The 19672-nt window shown below is 33.9% G+C and overlaps 1 protein-coding gene across 1 annotated transcript in view; it reads right to left on the bottom strand.

The window, feature by feature from the left end:
* LOC145330446 (neuropeptide F receptor-like) overlaps window positions 1-19672 on the bottom strand; it is an 88663-nt gene that overhangs the window by 54664 nt on the left and 14327 nt on the right. Inside the window, exons 6-9 of the mRNA XM_080175080.1 lie at window positions 5617-5727; window positions 4570-4635; window positions 4252-4301; window positions 3398-3485 (exon numbers count right to left, since the gene is read on the bottom strand). Coding sequence (XP_080031206.1) covers window positions 3398-3485; window positions 4252-4301; window positions 4570-4635; window positions 5617-5727 — 315 coding nt within the window. The remainder of the gene's footprint in view (window positions 1-3397; window positions 3486-4251; window positions 4302-4569; window positions 4636-5616; window positions 5728-19672) is intronic.

The following is a 19672-nucleotide window of genomic DNA, read 5'->3' as shown; positions in this document are numbered from 1 at the left end:
TACCAAACGGCTGAACGTACATGTTATGCCTGTACATAGTCATAACAATAATGACAACATCCATAAAAGCGAGGCTCTAAAATGGTAGGGAAAACAAACATTAACTCAAATATAAAGGATAATTACATCACATAAAGACTTGTAGTAAAAGCTAGTTAAAATGAACATGTTTTACATGGACGTATGAACTTTCTGGTAACAATTATAGAATTGTTACGCTTTCTAAATCATACCTAAACGTTATTGGAATCATCTTGCAAAGTTTGAAAACAATAGGACAATTTTAACACGGCTAAATTAACTAAAAGAACTAAAAATTATGGCCAGACCTGAATTATAGAAAAGCCTCTCTTTTAAAAAGGCCTATTAGTAATCTTGAATAATAACAAAGAATAACTGATAGAGGGAGAGCTTAGCTGGATCTTTAAATCATTTAGTGGTGCGCCAGATCGGGGCGATCCAGATCGGCGCATCTGATACCAATCTTTAAATCAAAAGGGCATAGGCAAACCGGTTACATAGGCAGTTACACTAGATGAGTGTAGACACCGCGCCAAATCGGGGTGAACCGTATTTAATAAATAAATATTTTTTTTCGATTAGTTTAATATTTTATTGCAAAACTATTGTGAAAACATTTCTATAATTATTTTTAAAATAAATTATTTATTGTTTTATTAAAAAACAATTTATAACTTATAGCCGTGTCAGTACAATATTTTATATAAAAGTTTTATATAAAATATTGTACCGGCGCGGATCGGACCGCGACAAAAATCTTTTTAAAATCAATGTTTTTTAGCTGCATTGTCGGCCCACCGTCGGACCACCTCTAGCACACCCCGATCCGGTTTACCACTAAAATGATTTAAAGATCCAGCTCTTGGCTAAAAAAAACTCCTGTAAAATAAGTTGATTGATGTGCGCTGCGAGATAACTTCAATATTAGTGAAAGGAAAATTTCGTAAATCATCATGGGGAATGTAAACTAATTTATCCTCCATTGTCTTATCCCTCAGATCCCTGGTTCTTAGTTTTGTTGTAAATAATCGATTCCGGAAACATTTATACCGCTAACTGCACCAGATCCAAACTATTTGTTGTTTAATGACTTGGGATAACTCTAGACCAAGGATATATATTGTTTGGATAAAAGTGTGATGGGGTAATTTTTATGTATTAAAAAAAATATTTAGGGGTTAAATAAGAAGTTTTAAAGCTTTAAGGGGGATAATCTAATGTATATTTTAAAATATTGAGAAGGTAAAGGGTTTCAAAGGTTTAAGGGGAGTAATCTAATATAAAACTGACCAATAAAAGAAGCCCATATTAGAAACCTATGACTACGAATTTTCCCTTGTCAATATATCCATGTATTCTATATCCATTGAGCTAAATAATAATGTGGATTTTCTATTTATTTTCCTATTGTAAGCTCCTTAGAATACGATAAAATTTATCTAGGCTTAAATCTTATTTTTTTAAAGAAAAATTAAAACAAATATTTTTTGGGACGGTTTTTTTTCAGGGGTCAGTTCATCTTAAGAATAGGAGGGTTGAGTACCCTCCTTTAAAATAATTAAAAACATTCTAAGGACCTAAGAGAAGCTACATTGTAAAGGAGAACCATTACGGTTCAGCGGTTAGTGAGATCGTTCGGTACAAACAAACAGACAGATGTCCTGTTAATTTTATATTTTCTCTGCAAATAACCAGGGGAGGAGGGGACATTAGGCTGTTTATTACACTAGTCCCCAAAGATTACAATAACGTTTTCTGTAACAACTATGGAGACTTTTAACGAATTTTGATTAGTTGGTTTATTCAGTTGAGTGTCCAAACGTTTCAACCACTAATTGTAATCTACAGAAAGTTTAATTTTGGGTTTCATAATTTTGGGGATTTACATAATTTTTTCAGCCATTGTCTTATCCCTTAAGATCCGTGGCAAACAACAATATAAAGAAAAGTCAATTATTTTCAAAATTTGTGGAATTCGACCAAACAATACAAAAGGATATAAATGAGAAAACTGAATCGTTTATTCTTGTATAAAGGTAAAAGGATTTCTATGGTTTTTTTTGTGTATGTGTATGTATCGAAGTATCTCGCTTGCTGCTTTTTATTTACAGTGAAGCTTCTTATATGTCCAGGGAAGGTTTATAACTATTTTGGGGAATGGGACAAACATCCTCCTTAGAGAACCCTCCCCCCCACTCCTCCATTTTAAAAGCATAAGAATAAAAATATAATCCTATCATATAAAGTAGTAAGCTTTTTATCTGTAGTGAAAGATCTCGCTAACCACTGAACCGATATGGTTCTATTTTTAATTAAGCTTCTCGTGTAGGTCCTGGGAAGGTTTATAACTATTTTTTGGGGAAGGATATCTTCACCCTTCGAAGAGAAATCGCCTCTAGAAAAATTTCTCTCCTCCCCCTTCTCGAGTGCCTTTAGGGGCACTGGTAGGAGGGGGAAAAGTCGACCTCATCCCATTTAAAAAAAACATTTTTTGGGGGAGGGGGGAGGTGAAGACAACCACTCCAAAAATAGTTTAAGACCTTCCCAGGACCTATAAGAAGCTTCACTGTAACGGAGAACAATATCGGTTCAGAGGTTACCGAGATCCTTCGGGACAGACAAAAAACGCTTACTACTTTATATAATAGGATAACAAGGCTGACAACATCCATAAGTAGCTCAAAGCAGATAAACTTAAATCTAATTGAGGCATAGAGCAGAAATTCAGTATCTATATTAGTTATTTCTCGTATCGTATTATAAACGGCTTTCCGCGGATATAGAATGTACAATTATAAGATTAAAAAAAGTTTTTTTAGCCCCGAGGTGACGAAGGCACGGGCTAAAAAATCTTATGATTGTACATTTTTATATTCGTAGAAAGCTGGATATTATACGATGCTAGACATAGTTTTTTCGTATGGATGAGAACCGTTTCCTATCCATCGGATTCGAATGAATACGAGAAAAAAAACAATTAATATCTTTTATACAATAATTCTTTAATGTAAATTTTATGGAAGTAATAGGATGTCCAGAGTTATAGTCTGTGTGTCTGTTTGTACCATTATGTACTAGATTCTCATTGGTTCCTATCCACCGGATTCGAATGAATACGAGAAAAATATATACCTAGATAGTTAAATTACAAAACCTTCTTTAGAAAAATAAGTTTTGACCTTTGACTGACAGACCGACGGACAAAGCAAATAATATACTGGAGGCCCATCAGTGTAGGGAATCTTCACCAAAAATTTCAGCCGTCCATCTTAAAAAGCAGCCAAGAAAATCACGTTTACCCAACACGGTTTCTTACAAACAGACAGACAGACGGACATACTTATAGAGTAGATGCGCTACTAAAAACCCAACTTACCCGTAGAAAAACGTATATTCTATTGTAGATGATAGAAATGATAACAAAGGGTAAAACAAACTGTATGCCACTTGAGTATAACGTAAACCTAAACAAAAAAAATTTATAGACAGTTTTCCGCGGATATTGAAATGAAAAATATATACCAATTTTTGAATAGTCATAAACCTGTTAAAGCTAATCTGTACAGAGCTGGATCTTTAAATCATTTTAGTGGTGAGCCAGATCGGGGTGAGCCAACTTTCCACCAATGATCGATCACAGCATTTTATGAAATGCCGCGCTGTGATTGGCTGAAATTCGGCTCACCCCGATCTGGCTCACCACTAAAATGATTTAAAGATCCAGCTCAGGAGAAACATATCGGTTCAGTGGTTAGTGATATCCCTTAGTACACACAGACATAGCCTTTCTTTTATGTAACGATTTTACAAAGTGAGGCCTTTTTAGGACCTTTTAACTGTGGAATAGTTATTTATCGCATCCTATTTTAAACAGCTTTCCGCGGATATAAACATGTACAAGTATAAGATTAAAACCAGTTCTTTAGCTCAGAGATTTAATGCACGGGCTAAATTAAATATAATGCTTCACATAATTTTTGAGTGTGGCTGCAAGAACCGGTTCTAATACACCGGATATTGATCTGTTTAGAAGCCATACTGGAAAAATTGAAGACCAAGAAAGTCGCTCAAAAAAAATCCTGACGTCATAAAAAATGAGGAATGAAAAGAGAGGGGAGAGAAAGAAAACCCCCAAAAAAAGAGATGGATAATCCCTCATTTATATGACGTCACATTAGGCGACTTTCTTCGTTTTCGAAAAATTATGCGAAGCTTTTCACAAACTCTTACCATAATCTGTCATGTTTAGAGGTTCGACTTCTCAACCCAAACGTCCAATCCTATAAAAAAATTAAATAATTATGTATCGGTGCTTTTCTATAAATAGGATCCATCCGTACGTCGTAAAAAAAATACATTATTTTATATGACAAAAAAATATAAGAATAGCCAAAAAGCTGCTAAAGAGACAGAAAAAGAAGAAATAAATTTTAGGAATGATAACTCTTGGGAGGGAAGTGGTACATTCCTTAAAAATAGTTAAACTACTTTAGTAGGACCTATAAAAAGGTTCATTGAAAAGGAGAACCATACAGGATCTAGTATTACCTCATAACAAATCTGAATTAGCTTTGCTTTGAGCCTGTACTTGTCTGGTAGTCCCATCACTTTCTCCTAAATATTTTCAATAAAAATAACAGAATGTTTGTCTGTGTGTCTGTCTGTCTGTCTGTGTGTTAGTCTGTGTATTAGTCTGTCTGTCTGTCAGCCTGTACTTGTCAGGAAGTCCTATCACTTTCTCCTTAACATTTTTAAAAAAAAGTAACAGGATGTTTATCTGTGTGTCTGTCTTTTTGTCTGTCTGTCTGTCAGCCTGTACTTGTCAGGGAGTCCCATCACATTTTTTAAATAAAAGTAACAGGATGTCTGTCTGTGTGTATGTCTGTGTGTCTGTCTGTCTGTCAGCCTGTACTTGTCAGGGAGTTCTATCACTTTCTCCTAAACATTTTTTAAATAAAAGTAACAGGATGTCTGTCTGTGTGTCTGTCTGTCTGTCAGCCTGTACTTGTCTGAGAGTCCCATCACTTTCTCCTAAACATTTTTTATAAAAGTAACAGGATGTTTATCTGTGTGCCTGTATTTTTGTCTGTCTGTCTGTATGCCTGTCTGTGTGTCTGACTGTGTGTCTGTCTGTCTGTTTGTCAGACTGTACTTGTCAGGGAGTCCTATCACTTTCTCCTAAACAAATTTTTTTAAAGTAACAGGATTTCTGTCTGTCTGTGTATCTGTTTGTCTGTCTGTCTGTCTGTCTGTCAGCGTATACTTATCTAAGAGTCCCATAACTTTCTCCTAAATAGAATGTCTGTCTGTGTGTCTGTTTGTCTGTCTGTCTGTTTGTTTGTCTGTCTGTCTGCCTGTTTGTTTGTCTGTGTGTCTGTCTGTTTGTTTGTCTGTCTGTCTGTCTGTCTGTTTGTTTGTTTGTCTGTGTGTCTGTTTGTCTGTCTGTCTGTTTGTTTGTCTGTCAGCCACATTCCTTATTGCATAAAAGTACCCAAAGTTTATGGGCCAACGAATAAACATAACATAACTTTGGGTACTAGGTATAAACAAACAGTCCATTGTCCCCTCCCTCACTGAAAGTTAGGCTATACTTACCAGGAGAACATCCAAAGACTCGAGTTTAGCAGCAAAGAGTAACGGCGAGGAGAGAAATATGGACAGTAGTAGAATTACTGGTAGAGCTATCCACGCTCCCAGCACGCTGCACTGAAAAGTAGAGAAACCGATTAATATCCGCTGGATTATGACAGGTACTCAGCCATACAGAAAAATCATGTATCGTATTGTTTTATAGCCGGTTTTCTAATAATATTAAAATACAGTTTGGTTAGACAGAGGCTTTGGCCTCGTGGGGCCCACAAAACTGGTTTTAACCTTATAATTTTTAATTTGAACACAGTAATAGTGTCTGACTGATTATGACGTAACAAAAAAAATTAGCCAATGAGAGGCCACTATAAATTTTAACATTGGTCAATAACGGCCTCTCATTGGCTAATTTTTTTTTGTTACGTCATAATCAGTCAGACACTATTACTGTGTTCTTTTTTTTTAATATCTGCAGAAAGCTGACTATAATACTATAATATAAATATATATTCAAAATTTCCTTAACCCTTACAGATCGGGCCCCTATTCCCACCTTAATAGATCGGGGGGGGGGGGTCATATTGACCCCCTCCTCTATCTCGGCTTCTGTTACAGATAAAGACGTAAAATTTTTTTCTGGTGGTTCATGTGTATTTTTAGAGAAAATTACTTTTTCTAGTCATAGCAGTCAGGCCGCTCCTTAGCCGCTTTTTAGCGGCCAGCCGCTAAATTTTAAAACAGCTGTAGAGCGGCCAATTTTGCTGCTAGGATGGCCAAATTTTAGGACGAACTTTTATTTTTCATAACAAAAAAATTACTTTTTCTGATCATCGCCGAAAAACGGCAAATAACGGAAACCGCCATTTTCGGCGGTTACGGCGGTAAAACGGCGGTTGGCGGCGCCAATTATTATTTTTATCTGTTTATTGTTGCTCAAGGATTTACCAAAAAAAATTATAGGTCTCTAGCTGTAATAGAAGCCACGATATTCATGATATATGTCTGTAGTAAAAGCCGGACAAAAATCGGTCATAAAGTCGGTCAGGGAGCGGTCAAACGGTCATAACACCACTTTTCTCATAAGGTCATTGATATCTAAGTATTCACCAAAAAAATTTTAGGTTTCTACCTTAAACACAAAAGTCATAATGTAGAAATTAAGATTTATTTAGAATTTTTTTTTAATTTTGTTGCTACCCAACCGACTTTGACCGGACACCACGACCGACACAGACCAGCTATCCTTATAAGATCAACTCTTGCCGACGTATAATTACTAAACTTAAAAAGTCATGAAGTCACAACTCTCTATCTTACCTACAAAAAAAATGACATTGAAAAAACTAGAGGGGGGGGGTCAATATGACCCCCCCCCCCCCCCCCCCCGATCTGTAAGGGTTAAGCTTCTGGTCAGGATTCTCCTTCGATTTTAAGTGATTTTGTGCTTTGCTTTTTATTGATGTTGTCATCCTTGTTAGTATATATTCTAAACGAGAGAAAGAGAGAGAGGAGGGACAATGGGTTGTTTATGACACTAGTCCCCAAAGTTTTATAATAACGTTTTATTATTATTTGGCTTAACAACTTTGAGGGCTTTTAATTTGGTTAGTTCATTAACTTGAGTGTTCAAATATTTCGTCCACTAATTTTAATCTACAAAAGGTGTAATTTTGTGATCAATATTGGTGATGTACATCAATTTATCAGCCATTGTCTTATCCCTTAGATCCTTGATTTTAAACTACTTTGAAGGTAAATTGAATAATAAATTGCTTATTTAGTGATGAAATTGCTGCCAGCTATTTTATACTTTTATATAATTTCTTAGTATTTCCATTTTTCAATAAAATATAAGTCAAAAACTTAAATGTTTTTTTTTTAAATATTTTTCCAGTATGGCTTCCAAACCGATTAATATCTGGTGGATTAAAATCATGTATACATAGCATCGTATTACAGACAATTTTCCTAGTCAGTTGAAATTAAAATCATAAAAATTATTCCAGTTTTGTTAACCCGGTTCTTTTGCCTTGGATCTTGAGCTACAGACACATAGAACGACAGATATTATGTTACTTCTATACAATGACTACGTGGGGAAGATTACTTGCAAGATAAGGGAATTTTCTGATTTCCTTCATTCCAGAGAGAGAGGGGACATTGGGCTGTTTATTACACTAGTCCCCAAGGTTTTATAAAAACGCTTCCTTATTCAATGGCTTAACAACTTTGGGGACTTTTTTTTGAATTTTTATTAGTTAGTGTATTAAGCGCGTCCAAACGTTTCAACCACCAATTGCAATGTACTGAAGAAATAAGTTTGTGTATAATCAATTGGGTATTCCTGTCCAGTTTTTTGTTTAGGAATGAATATTTCTTACCCGAGGGAATAAATGATGGACCGATAGGTCATCATTTATTCACGAGGGTAAGAAATATTCATTCCTAAACAAAAAACTGGACAGGAATATCATTCTCATTTAAACAAAAAACTCATTTTTTTATGCTAAAATGTGGTTTAATGTTGGTTTTTAATTTTCATTTATTTCCCGGCTATGATCATTTATATCCCTGATATCAAGTTTCTTTTAATAATTAATAAAAATTCAAAAATCTTCCAAAAAAAATTTAAAATCTTCTAAAAATGACTACCTCCGGGAAATAAATGATTACCTCCGGGAAATAAATGAATATTTACATCCACTATTCAAGGGGGTGTTTATATGGGAATGGGGATTTACATCAATTTATCGGCCATTGGCTTATCCCTTTAGATCCCTGCCTCTCTATACAGTACATAAGTATACTATTGTCTGCATACTGGAAATTAAATTTATCTTGTCAAATTATATAAAGAACAATGAAAAAACAATATAAAAAGTTGAAAATAAATTAAACTAAATTTTCATACTCTTATATAAAAGTAACATAAGGTTTGTCTGTCTGTACGTGAAACGAAGGATCTCGCTAATCGCTGAACCGATATGGTTCTCTAATACATTAAATCTCTCTTTTGGGCAAAGGGAAGGTTTATAACCATTTTGGGGAAGATAAATTGCCCCTAAAAAACGCTAGTTTCATTATGTAAAGAATTAAGTTTTGTCCGTTAAGATCCATCTAGCTTTACATAGGTCCCAGGGTGGTTTTAGGCTATTTTTTATTTTGAAATTTAAGACTTTGGATGGTTGTAGGCCATTTTCATCACCCAACTCGTTACTTAACTGACCCCCCAAATATTTCTTTCTATTTATTATTTCCATTCCTAATTTTTCTTCACGTCACATGAACCTAAATCTAATTTATTTTACATAAGTAAAACAGTAAAAGAAAGAAGTGAATGGATTTATTATTACTTGGATGTTGCACCAGATTTTTATGCACTCTCTGATAAACCGATTCTCGCAACTGGCTAAAATAATGAATCAACCCCTTTTACCCAATCTCCTCCTACTGGATGAACGAGCTGACCAATTAATGAGGTCTTTATTCACAAGCTAAATTGACGTTATATCCATGTATATCCTATATCTATTAAGAAGTGTGACCGTTTTCTAAACTCAGCTAAAAATGTAGATTAAAATCTGGAAAATAAATGTTAATTATGTAACCAAGTACGTCCAAGCTTTTAATATGAAGGGGGAGGGGGTAAAATGAGAGGTATGGAATGTTTGATGGGGGCAATCTAAATGTAAACACTCCCCATTTTTGACATCGATGTTTGTAACAAACCAGTGATTGAGGGAGACGACATTGGGCTCTTTATTACACTAGTACCCAAAGTTTTATAAGACGTTTTTTATTCCACCACCCCCCTACATACAATTTTAGTTTACAAATTTTGGGGGGTAGTCATTTTTATTCTTGGAGCGATTTCTCTTGGGAGAGTGTCGGTACCCTCCATAAAAATAGTTATAAACCTTCCCCGGACCTATAAAAAGCTACAATTTAATGGAGAAAAATATCGGTTCAACGTTTAACGAATTCCTTCAAAATAGACAGACACACAGACACAGATCCTTTTACTTTTTATATAAGGATTAATAATATTAATTTATATTTTTAAGTAAATTAAATTATAATATTCTTTTAGAAGCATATTCAAAATTAGAGTAAAACACAAAAGAGAGAAGGGGATAAATAACTGTATTTCTCGTATTCATTCGAATCCGGTGGATAGGAACCGGTTCTCGTCCACAGAAAAAACTATGTCTTGCATTGTATTATATCCAGTTTTCTACGAATATAGAAATGTACAATCATAAGATTAAAACCAGTTTTTTTAACCCGTGCCTTCGGCATCTCGGGGCTAAAAAAAACTAGTTTTAATCTTATAATTGTACATTCTATATCCGCGGAAAGCTGTTTATAATACGATGAAAGAATGAAACTATTCCCTATCACAAAGACCTTGTGACGACTCTCAATTGGGTCTTTGAAAATCAACCAATGGTGTCGGGAACATTAAAACAGCCAAGTAGCAGAAAATAATTTGCTATCAGACAAAAAAGGTCATGAAAGGGGGGGGGGGGGTAGTTATCTGTATATAAATCTATACTATAAATCAATTGATTCAATTCTATTATGATTATATCATTAGAATCTTAAGGGATAAGAGAATAGATGACAAATAAGGCGCGATACACTTTATGCTGATGTTGCAGGGTTTTTTTAAAAACAAAAAATATTGCTGTATCATAGGAACTTTGTGAGGAATTTTTTGTACACAAATTGAATTTATTTATAAGCCCGGACAAATTTCTCTTACATAAAATCATGTGTTTTAACACTTGTAGGAATGGTTAATCTAAAAAGCAAAAAAAGAACGAACACACTAAATGTTTCACTACAAAATTTACCTCTTACGGCGTTTTTTCGTAATTTCACAGTATCTTTTGATAGGTTATATTAGGTTAGTTCATTGCCTTGCAAGGTAAGGCAATTGTCTCCGCAGGGGCAAGAAATAGGAGAAACATTGCTGTGAAAATACGACGAAACGCCCCTTAAGAGCCGATATCACGAAATGGGCTATACCCAAAAATTTACATTTTTTATAAAAGCAATCTTGCATATACATTGGCTAAAACAACAAAGTTTAAGCGCAGTTAGTGAAGGATCTAAAAAGAGCGTTTAAAAAACATTCATCCAGTTTGTTCTTCAATAATGGCGAAATAACACTCAAAGTTTCAAACTTCTGTGCTCAAACTTTTCCATACAAATTAATTTATCGATAGAAGGGTTAGTTTTGTTTATCATTGTAGGTGTACATTTACTTATTGTTCCTGGTCTGGTACGTTTACAAGCCGGTTCTTTTATGCATAGGCTTAAAATGTATAGAATCTTGATTGCTTGGTATAGGCTAGCAGCGTCTAAACTTTTCTACTAACAATTTTAATCTACAGAAGTGATAATGGTAAAGTCCTCTTAAGATTTTTTTTGTTCAATTTAGAACATTTGCATACCACCCCTCGTCATTAGAAATAAGCCGGATATCCGGTATCTGGATTGTTTAAATTTCCGGTATCCGGCCTGATATTGAAAATGGCCGGATATCCGGCCCTACCACAGTTTTAGGTTTACTTAAATAGGATAGAAATTAAAGTCATAGCATAATAGCGGTCATATTGATATTGATTAATTAATGTATCTTAACCTTCTAATCTTTGTAAAATATTTTTCTTGGTTTTATATTTTTTGTGAACTTATATAAGATGGAAATTGTACTGTAAATTATTTGCGTTTTTATCTATAGTAGCGAAGCAACTCAATTAGATTTCATACTTTTGAATATCTTCTGAAGATTTCACACCCTTGACCCCCAAGTAACTAGGCTATAAGGGGTTTGGGTGATAGTTACCAGTTACCCACTTCCCTTCGTTTACATTTTCAAAAAAAAGTTTTACGCCAACTCTACGCCAACAAAATATTTAATTTTCTTCAATTTCAAATGGAATTAATTGGCTGAATCACAGCCCCTAGAAGGTTACCTCCCCCCTTTTATTGTTTTGTTTAATATGACAAGGAGAAGGAAGGGAGATTGTTATTTTAGCCTGCTACAGAGGTCAATTTATTATAGAACTTAAAAATCTGGTGTAAGATCCAAGTAATAATATATCCATTTCAACAGTACACTGTATGAAATGTTATCAGGTCCTGCCCAGGGTCTTGCCACAAAAAATCCTCTTGTAATTAAATTAGGAATGTTGAATAATTAATGATGGTAGGGAAGGGGACAGTAAACTAAATTAATATGGTTTCCAAAGTTTTATAAGCACGTTTTCTTATTTGATGGCTTAGTAACTTTGAGGACTTCTAAAAAATTGTGATTGGGTTCAACAAATCAGAAGAATCGAAACTTAACCTTTAACACCAATTTTAAACTACAGAAGGTTTTATTTTCCATATTTTGGGGTGTACAATTAATCATCCATTGTCTTATACCTGTGGATCCCTGCAATGATAAACTTTTACCAACACGTTTTATATAAAAGAAAGGTAAAATGTCACAGTATCTTTAGATAATTCATTGGATAGAAGAGACACAACTTTAAGTATACAAATTTCTGATTGGCCGCTAAAATAAACCAATCACGTTTCCACGTGTCAAATAACATCCAATTACGCCTGTACAAGAAAACAAATTTAGAAATTCAAAATTGTGTCCATGATACAAGCACAATTAAAGAAGCCTGCAGGAAATACATCGGTCTAGACTGCCACAAGTAGACTTTAAATTTGAAGCCTCCAGCTTTAATAACAAAAAAGTTATAGGCATATCAGAATAAAATTTTAGTGGGTCTTTGAAACAGAGTATAGTGTCCATTAAAAATGACATCATATAATACAAATGACCAATGATAGTTCAGTATACATTGTAATTAACCAATGGTAAACTTTTTACTGGCCTATCAGTTGTCCTTTGTATTGTATGACGTCATTTTTTATTACACACTTTACGCTGTTTTAAGTCTTTCAGCTAGAGCTATGTATTTTCTGCAGGCTTCCTTTAAGTCCAAACTAAGATTATACACAGTAAAGACCCTGTTTGTAAAAGTGCTATGCTGTTAAAGTGTCTATTTAGGTGTAAAAACTGCTGATATCATATTTTCCTCTTGAAAGACCACAATTTTACTTACATAAAGAGCTAAGTAAAACAGTTAGGTAAAATCTTTTATTTTGCCAGTAGAAATGTCTCCTCTCATAGACGTCCAAGGTTGGGGGGTTTTGGGTGTTTGATTTTGAAACCCCTAATTTTACCCCCTTTAAAATTCTAACAAATACATTATATATATTACCCCCCTTAAACATTTTAAATCCCTTATTTTACCCCTGTCAAAATGAAAAGATTGCACGTTCTTGTACCCTCACCCTCACCCTTTAAAAACACATTTAGGTAGTTAAATTGTGAAACAAACGAACATTTAGAAATATAATAATAAAATTAAACTGATTTGTAGTTCAAAATTTTTAACCATCCCAAATTTACAGATAGGAGGATCTACTGCAGTTAACGGTAAAATATTGCTGGTAACTAATATTGCTAAAAATCTATGAATTTTAAAGGCTGCTAGCTGCCAAACGTCTGAACGTGCAGATCATACCCGCACACCATTTTAAGCGTTATAAGAAGGCCTACAAATAATCTGGAATAGCCAATATCCAATGATGCACAGGGAAAGCTTCACTGAAGAAAAAACGCGTAAAATAGGCCTTTTTCGCGCATTTCTCTGCACTGCGAGATAATTATGCATTATTGGTTCATGGCTATTCCAGATTATTTGTAGGCCTTATTATGCCGCTTAAAACAGTGTTCAGGCATGATCTGTACGTTCAGCCGTTTGGCAGCTAGCAGCCTTTAAAATTAATAGATTTTTGGCAATATTCGTTACCAGCAATATTTTACCGCAAACTGCAGTAGATCCTAACATTTTTTTTATGGAGCTTTTTCGCTTATAAAATAATACCCAATGGTCCTAGGAATCCTAATTGCAAAAATCACATGAAAACGACAATTATTCAAAATAAAAGTAACACAATGTGTGTTTGTGTGCCTGTATGTACCGAAGGATATTTCTATGAAAAAATTACCCTTACCATCTTACGAATCTTTTAAATTTATAAAGAAAATAAACCATGCGACGTCATAAAAATAAGGATTATCCATCTCTTTTTTAAGGGTTTTCTTTCCCACTTCTCCTCTCACCCCTCTTTTTTATTACGAAACATGACTGATTTTTTTAGACACTTTGTGAAGCTTCCCCCCTATCCCTCAAAAATGTTTTTCCTCTTTCCTAAAATAAAAAAATGGGGATGACTTCTCCCCTCGCCCCCCCTAGCGGCCTCTTGTGGCGAAGCCGCTAGCACATATATATATATAATGACGGCTAGACGTCAGAGGGGTTTATGGGGGGATTGGGGGGGAGGGTGCATTAGTTTACAATAACCAAAAATGAGAAAATGTTAAAAATTTCGAGTACATGATAAAATAAAGGTTATATAAAAATAAAGCTAACATTGTCCTAGCTCAACAAATTTCGTGGTAAATTTGTGACACATATAAAACTAGCATCTATTGATATTGATATTGAAAGGTAGAAAAATGTCCTAAACCAGACTTATTTATAAAAATAAAATAGCCCTAGTAAAGAAGAACCATATCGGTTTATTGGTTAGCGATATCCTTCGCTACAAACAAAAAAGCTCAATACTTTAAATACTAGGATAATCTAGATACATAGTATCCAGTATTTTAAGTAAAAAATAACAGTAAATTGATATGTTATGACAGGCCGACGGACAAAGTAAATTGTAAACTGAATGCTAAATAATATAAAGAATCTTTACAAATATAATTCAGCCGTCTATCTTGAAAAGCCGCTGAGAAAATGACACTTCTCGCACAGCGTTGCGGACGGACTGACATACAGACAGACAGCCAAGTAGAATTAGCTTTGCCACTAAAAAAAGAAAATTGTTAGTACCTAAGGCATTAACACGTTTTAAACGTTAAAAAAAAAGATTTGTGTACTGACATTAAATGAGTTTTTACAAATTACATTTTTTTACGTTCCATTAGTACGACATTTTTTTGAGAAATGGGGGTCAAAATAGGATAATTAAATATATTAAATTTTATAAATAGCGAAGCTATTCTATAATTCCACGTTGTCTGTCCGTCTGTAAAGCGATGAGGAAAATGCTATTTTATAATAAGCTGCTATTTGAGGTATTCAACTAAATATAATAATTTACTTTGTCGGTGTGTCCATTCAAAAGTTATTTGAGCTACTCTACGTATTGATATTGTCATCCTTGTTTTTAGTAGCGAAGCTACTCTATAATTCACTATGTCCGTCCGTCAGTCCGTCAGTCCGTCCGTCAGTCCGTCAGTCCGTCCGTAACGCTATGGGGGAAATGAGATTTACTCAGCTCCTATAAAAGATAGAATGCTGAAATTTTTTGAGAACATTCCCATCATCGGGGAGCTTAATTGACCATAACACATCACTGGCGGTCGGACGGCTTTTTAGCAGGTTTTAGGCTATTTTTAAATTTTCCACATTTTTCCCCATATCTTTGGTGTTTATGGTCAGATTTTCAAAAATTTTTCAGTTAAAGATATCAAAATTAAATTTTCCGTCGTTTGGAGAAAACAACAATAACGGTCAGACTGCCTTTTTGCAGGTTTTGGGCTATTTTTACATTTTTTACATTTTCCACCATATCTTTGGTGTTTATGAACCGATTTTCAGAATTTTTTCAGTTATAGATATCAAAATCAAATTTCCCGTCGTTTGAAGAAAACAACTGTGAAGGTCAGACTGCCTTTTTGCAGGTTTTTGGCTATTTTATATTTTTTTACATTTTCCCCCATATCTTTGGTGTTTTTAGTCAAATTTTCAAATTTTTTTCAGTTAAAGATGTCAAAATTAAATTTCCCGTCGTTTGAAGAAAACAACAATAATGGTCAGACTGCCTTTTTGCAGGGTTTTGGCTATTTTTAAATTTTTTACATTTTTCCCCATATCTTTGGTGTTTATGATCCGATTTTCAAAATTTTTTCTGTTATAGATATCAAAATTAAATTTCCTGTTGTTTGAAGAAAACAACCATGACGGTCATTCCCATCCACGAAATTTTGTTCTTCGCTACTTATGGATGTTGTCATCCTTGTTTTTAAATCAAAACACAGACGAAAAAAAATTAAATGGAGGGAGGGGACATTGTACAATAAATAGCTATTTATAGCATCATACAATAGAGGGGATATTAAAATGAAGTATCAAGATTAAAACCAGTTTTGTTTGACCCGAGGGGTGACAAGGCTGGAATTATTATTATGATTTTTATTTTAATATTCGTGGTAATTTGTCTCTAATACGATGATATATGTACATTATTTTTCAGTATGGCTGAGAACCGGTTTTAGGCAAGCGGATACTAGAAAATATATTTAACTTATAAGAATAAGATAAAATTGAGCACCTTCCTTTGAACCAAATTACTCTTTTAAATAGACAATTTCATGCTCAATAAATTTATTTATTATAGGGATTAATCATTTTCAAGTATGGCTTCAAAACCGCTTAATATCCACTGGATTAGAACTGCAGCCACAATTTTAAAAAATGTATAGCATCGTATTACAGACAATTTTCACGATTATTAAATTAAAAGTCATGAAATTAAAACAAGTTTTGTTTGCCTGGGCGTAAGTCCCCAGGGGTCTAACGAAACTGTTTAAAATTATATATTTTTTATTATAATATCCGCGAAAAGCTGTCGAGAAATAACTATTATCATATTTTTTTGGTTAAATCATAAGAATGTTAAATCAGAGGTATCTGTTTGATATTCAATATTTTTGACAAAAAAGTTATAAAAAAAAATATTGTAAAAACAGTTATATTAATCGACATATTATTACTTAGATGTTGTATCAGATTTTAATGTACTCTAAGAAATTGATGCTCGCAGCTTGCTAAAAAACGGTACCCCCATCCACCTCCTTTTACCGCATCCCCTCCCCTCCTACTAGATGAACGAAATGGCCAATTAATGAGGTCCATCAAATCAACCAAAATTGACAGAAAAAATTTTATCTGTCAATATATTCATGTATATAATATCCATTATATGTTTAGGGCAACGCCCCTAGAGGCCTCTAGAATACCATCAGACTAGTAGGAATTATGATTTCTGTTATAATAATTATAACATTCTGTGTTTATAGTTTACCGTCTATAAAGGGTTAAAACTATGTAATGATTTTAGTTTTGAATTTTGCCGCTAGGCGTCCGAATTTTAAAAGACTTTTTACAATCTTTTTATTAAAAATACTTTACACATCCAATTTTATTATTTTTATTACTGTTTAAAAAAAATGGCATTTAAGACTTTTTTAATATGCTTAAGATTACAATTTAAAAAAAGAAATAGTTACAAAACATTTGAATTTTGACACAAGTAAGAAAAATGATTGTTAATAGTTTATAATTGTAAACAATATGAACTTTATATTCTTCATGTTTGGAGGCATAATTTGCCCAATATCTTATTTAATTGTCTAAACTTCAAATGCTCTTAAATAAACTTGTAGAGGATACTTCCCAGCAAGTCCTTGATGGTAAGCTAAACAAGGAGGACAACATTCATAAAGATCGAGGCACAAAAAAATCATAGAATTGGCAAACGACCAAGAATAGATGTTCAGGTGTCATAACCAAGAAAAGTAAGAGATATGCTAAACTCAATGAAAATCACGAAACCTTTAAAATATCTGTCTTTTAACGCAGGAACGAAAAACAGACAAACATAACATTGTATTAAGTAGATGTGCATTGGAATTTACAATAACTTTTTCTTATTCGTTGGCTTCACAACTTTGGGTAATTTATTGAATTTTGATTAGTTGGTATATAAAGTTTAGTGTCCAAATGTGTGTATCATCATTGAGGATGTGCATCAATTTATCACTCATTGTCTTATCCCTTTGCAATGGATTAGGGTTGGGCCGGATACTCTTTTGGCCGGATACCGGATATCCGGCTCATTTCAAATGCCGGATATCCTGTTCCGGCCGGATATCTGGCCAACGTTCGATATCCGGCAAATTACCGGATATCCGGTCGGATATCCGGCGTCAAGAATCAGCCGAATATCATGTAACCGGTTAGTTTTAATATCCGGTATCCGGCCGGATATTTAAAATGACCGGATAACCGGCCAGACAGGATATCCGGCCCAACCCTACAATGGATATAGGATATACGTAGATATATGGACAGAGGAAAATTTGTAATTTTAGCTTACTTATATGGACCTCATTTATTGGTCAGTTCGTTGGGGATGGGGAAAAGGAAAAGGGGATGAGGTGTATTGTTATCTTAACCAGCTACGAGTATCACTTTATTAAAGTACATGAAAATCTGGTGCAACATCCACATAATATAATAATTCGATTATTAATGTTTAAATAGGATTTAATTAAACTTGATATGGTTTAATTTTCCCTATTAATTACGCATACATACTTAATAATTAAATTTAAATTTAAATTTATTCATTTATATAAGCGGTTACGTTCCTAGCACCTAGGGGCTCTGTATCATAAGAGCGCTTAAAATAGCTTAAAACAATCCCACGACTTAAATATGAAATTATATTAGCCTAAAAACATCTCAGGATTTATGTGAAGCTTACTTAAAATAGAGAACCTAATCGGCCAAATTTAGTTCTTAAGCATAGACAAAAATCCCTTACTACTTTATAAAATACTAGCAGCTACGCACCCTAGAGGCCTCTAGGGGCACTTGAGGAGGAGATAGTCGAATTTGATAAACCAATTTCTTATTTTAGATTTTTAAAGAAATTTAAAGTGCCCCCCTCTCATTTTAAATTTTAGTTTAAAATTTTTTTTAAAAATTGGGGGGGGGGATTTTTCATTTTTGGGGGGAGTTGGGGGTGTCCCCACCCCCCAAGAAAATAGTTATAAACCTTTCCGGGACCTATGAGAAGCTACCCTGTTAAGGAGAACCCGATCGGTTAGCGAGATCCTTCGGTACACACAAACAAACATACTGTTACTTTAGTATATATAAAATATAATATATGATATGATTTAGCTTTATAACTATGGTCTGTCCATACGTCTGTCCGTGCCACGTGACAAATGTTTGATTTCAAAGATTTATTGTGTAGATTTCCTTTTCTATTTTTCTTTCTAAATATAGAATATACGTGGATATTATGACAGCGGAAAAATTGATTTTAATTTAGGTTGCTAGCATTGACATTACTTATTGGTCAGTTTGTTCATCCAATAGGACCATAAGAGATAGAGTAACGAAGTTGGACATTATTTTAGCCAGCAACAAGAATTACTTTATCCCAGTTTATGATAATCAGAGGTGGATTCTTAAAAAAAAACTTTTTGGCTCACCGCCTCACTGAAATTAGTGAGGCTCCCTAAAAAATTTTGTGAAAAATCTCCAAAATCGCAATAAAAATGTACAAAAATTAAACAAAATATTATGTTAATAACACTTTTATGATTTTATTTAATTTTTATAGATTTTTTATTCGATTTTTGAGGATTTTTCACAAAAACTTTTAACGAGCCTCACTAATTTTAGTAGGGCAGTGAGCCAAAAAGTTTTTCAAGAATCTACCTCTGGTGCAAAATCCCAGTAATTATGAAACCAGTACTGAAACATTATCTATAATACAAAGTAGAACGATGCCTGTCTGTTTGTTTTTCTGTTTGTTTGTCTGTCTGTTTTTCTGTCTGTTTGTTTGTAGCGAAAGATCTCGCTAACCGCTGAACCGATCGGGTTCTCCTTTACAGGGTCCCGGGAAGGTTTATAACTATTTTCTTGGGGGTTGGGACACCCTTAAACCCCCCAAAAAATGAAAAATACCCCCACCTCAAAAAAAAAAAATTTTTTAACTTTTCTAAAACACAAAAATTATTTTGATAAAACCTCTTGGGGCAAAGCCCCTAGAGGCTAGGGGCGAAGTCGCTAGTATTATATACGGGGAGAGAGAGGGGACATTTGTCTGTAAA

Source organism: Acartia tonsa, chromosome 10, assembly GCF_053477335.1.
Source record: "Acartia tonsa isolate MP-2025a chromosome 10, ASM5347733v1, whole genome shotgun sequence".
Lineage (NCBI taxonomy): Eukaryota > Metazoa > Arthropoda > Copepoda > Calanoida > Acartiidae > Acartia > Acartia tonsa.
This window is presented reverse-complemented; position numbering and strand designations above follow the sequence as displayed.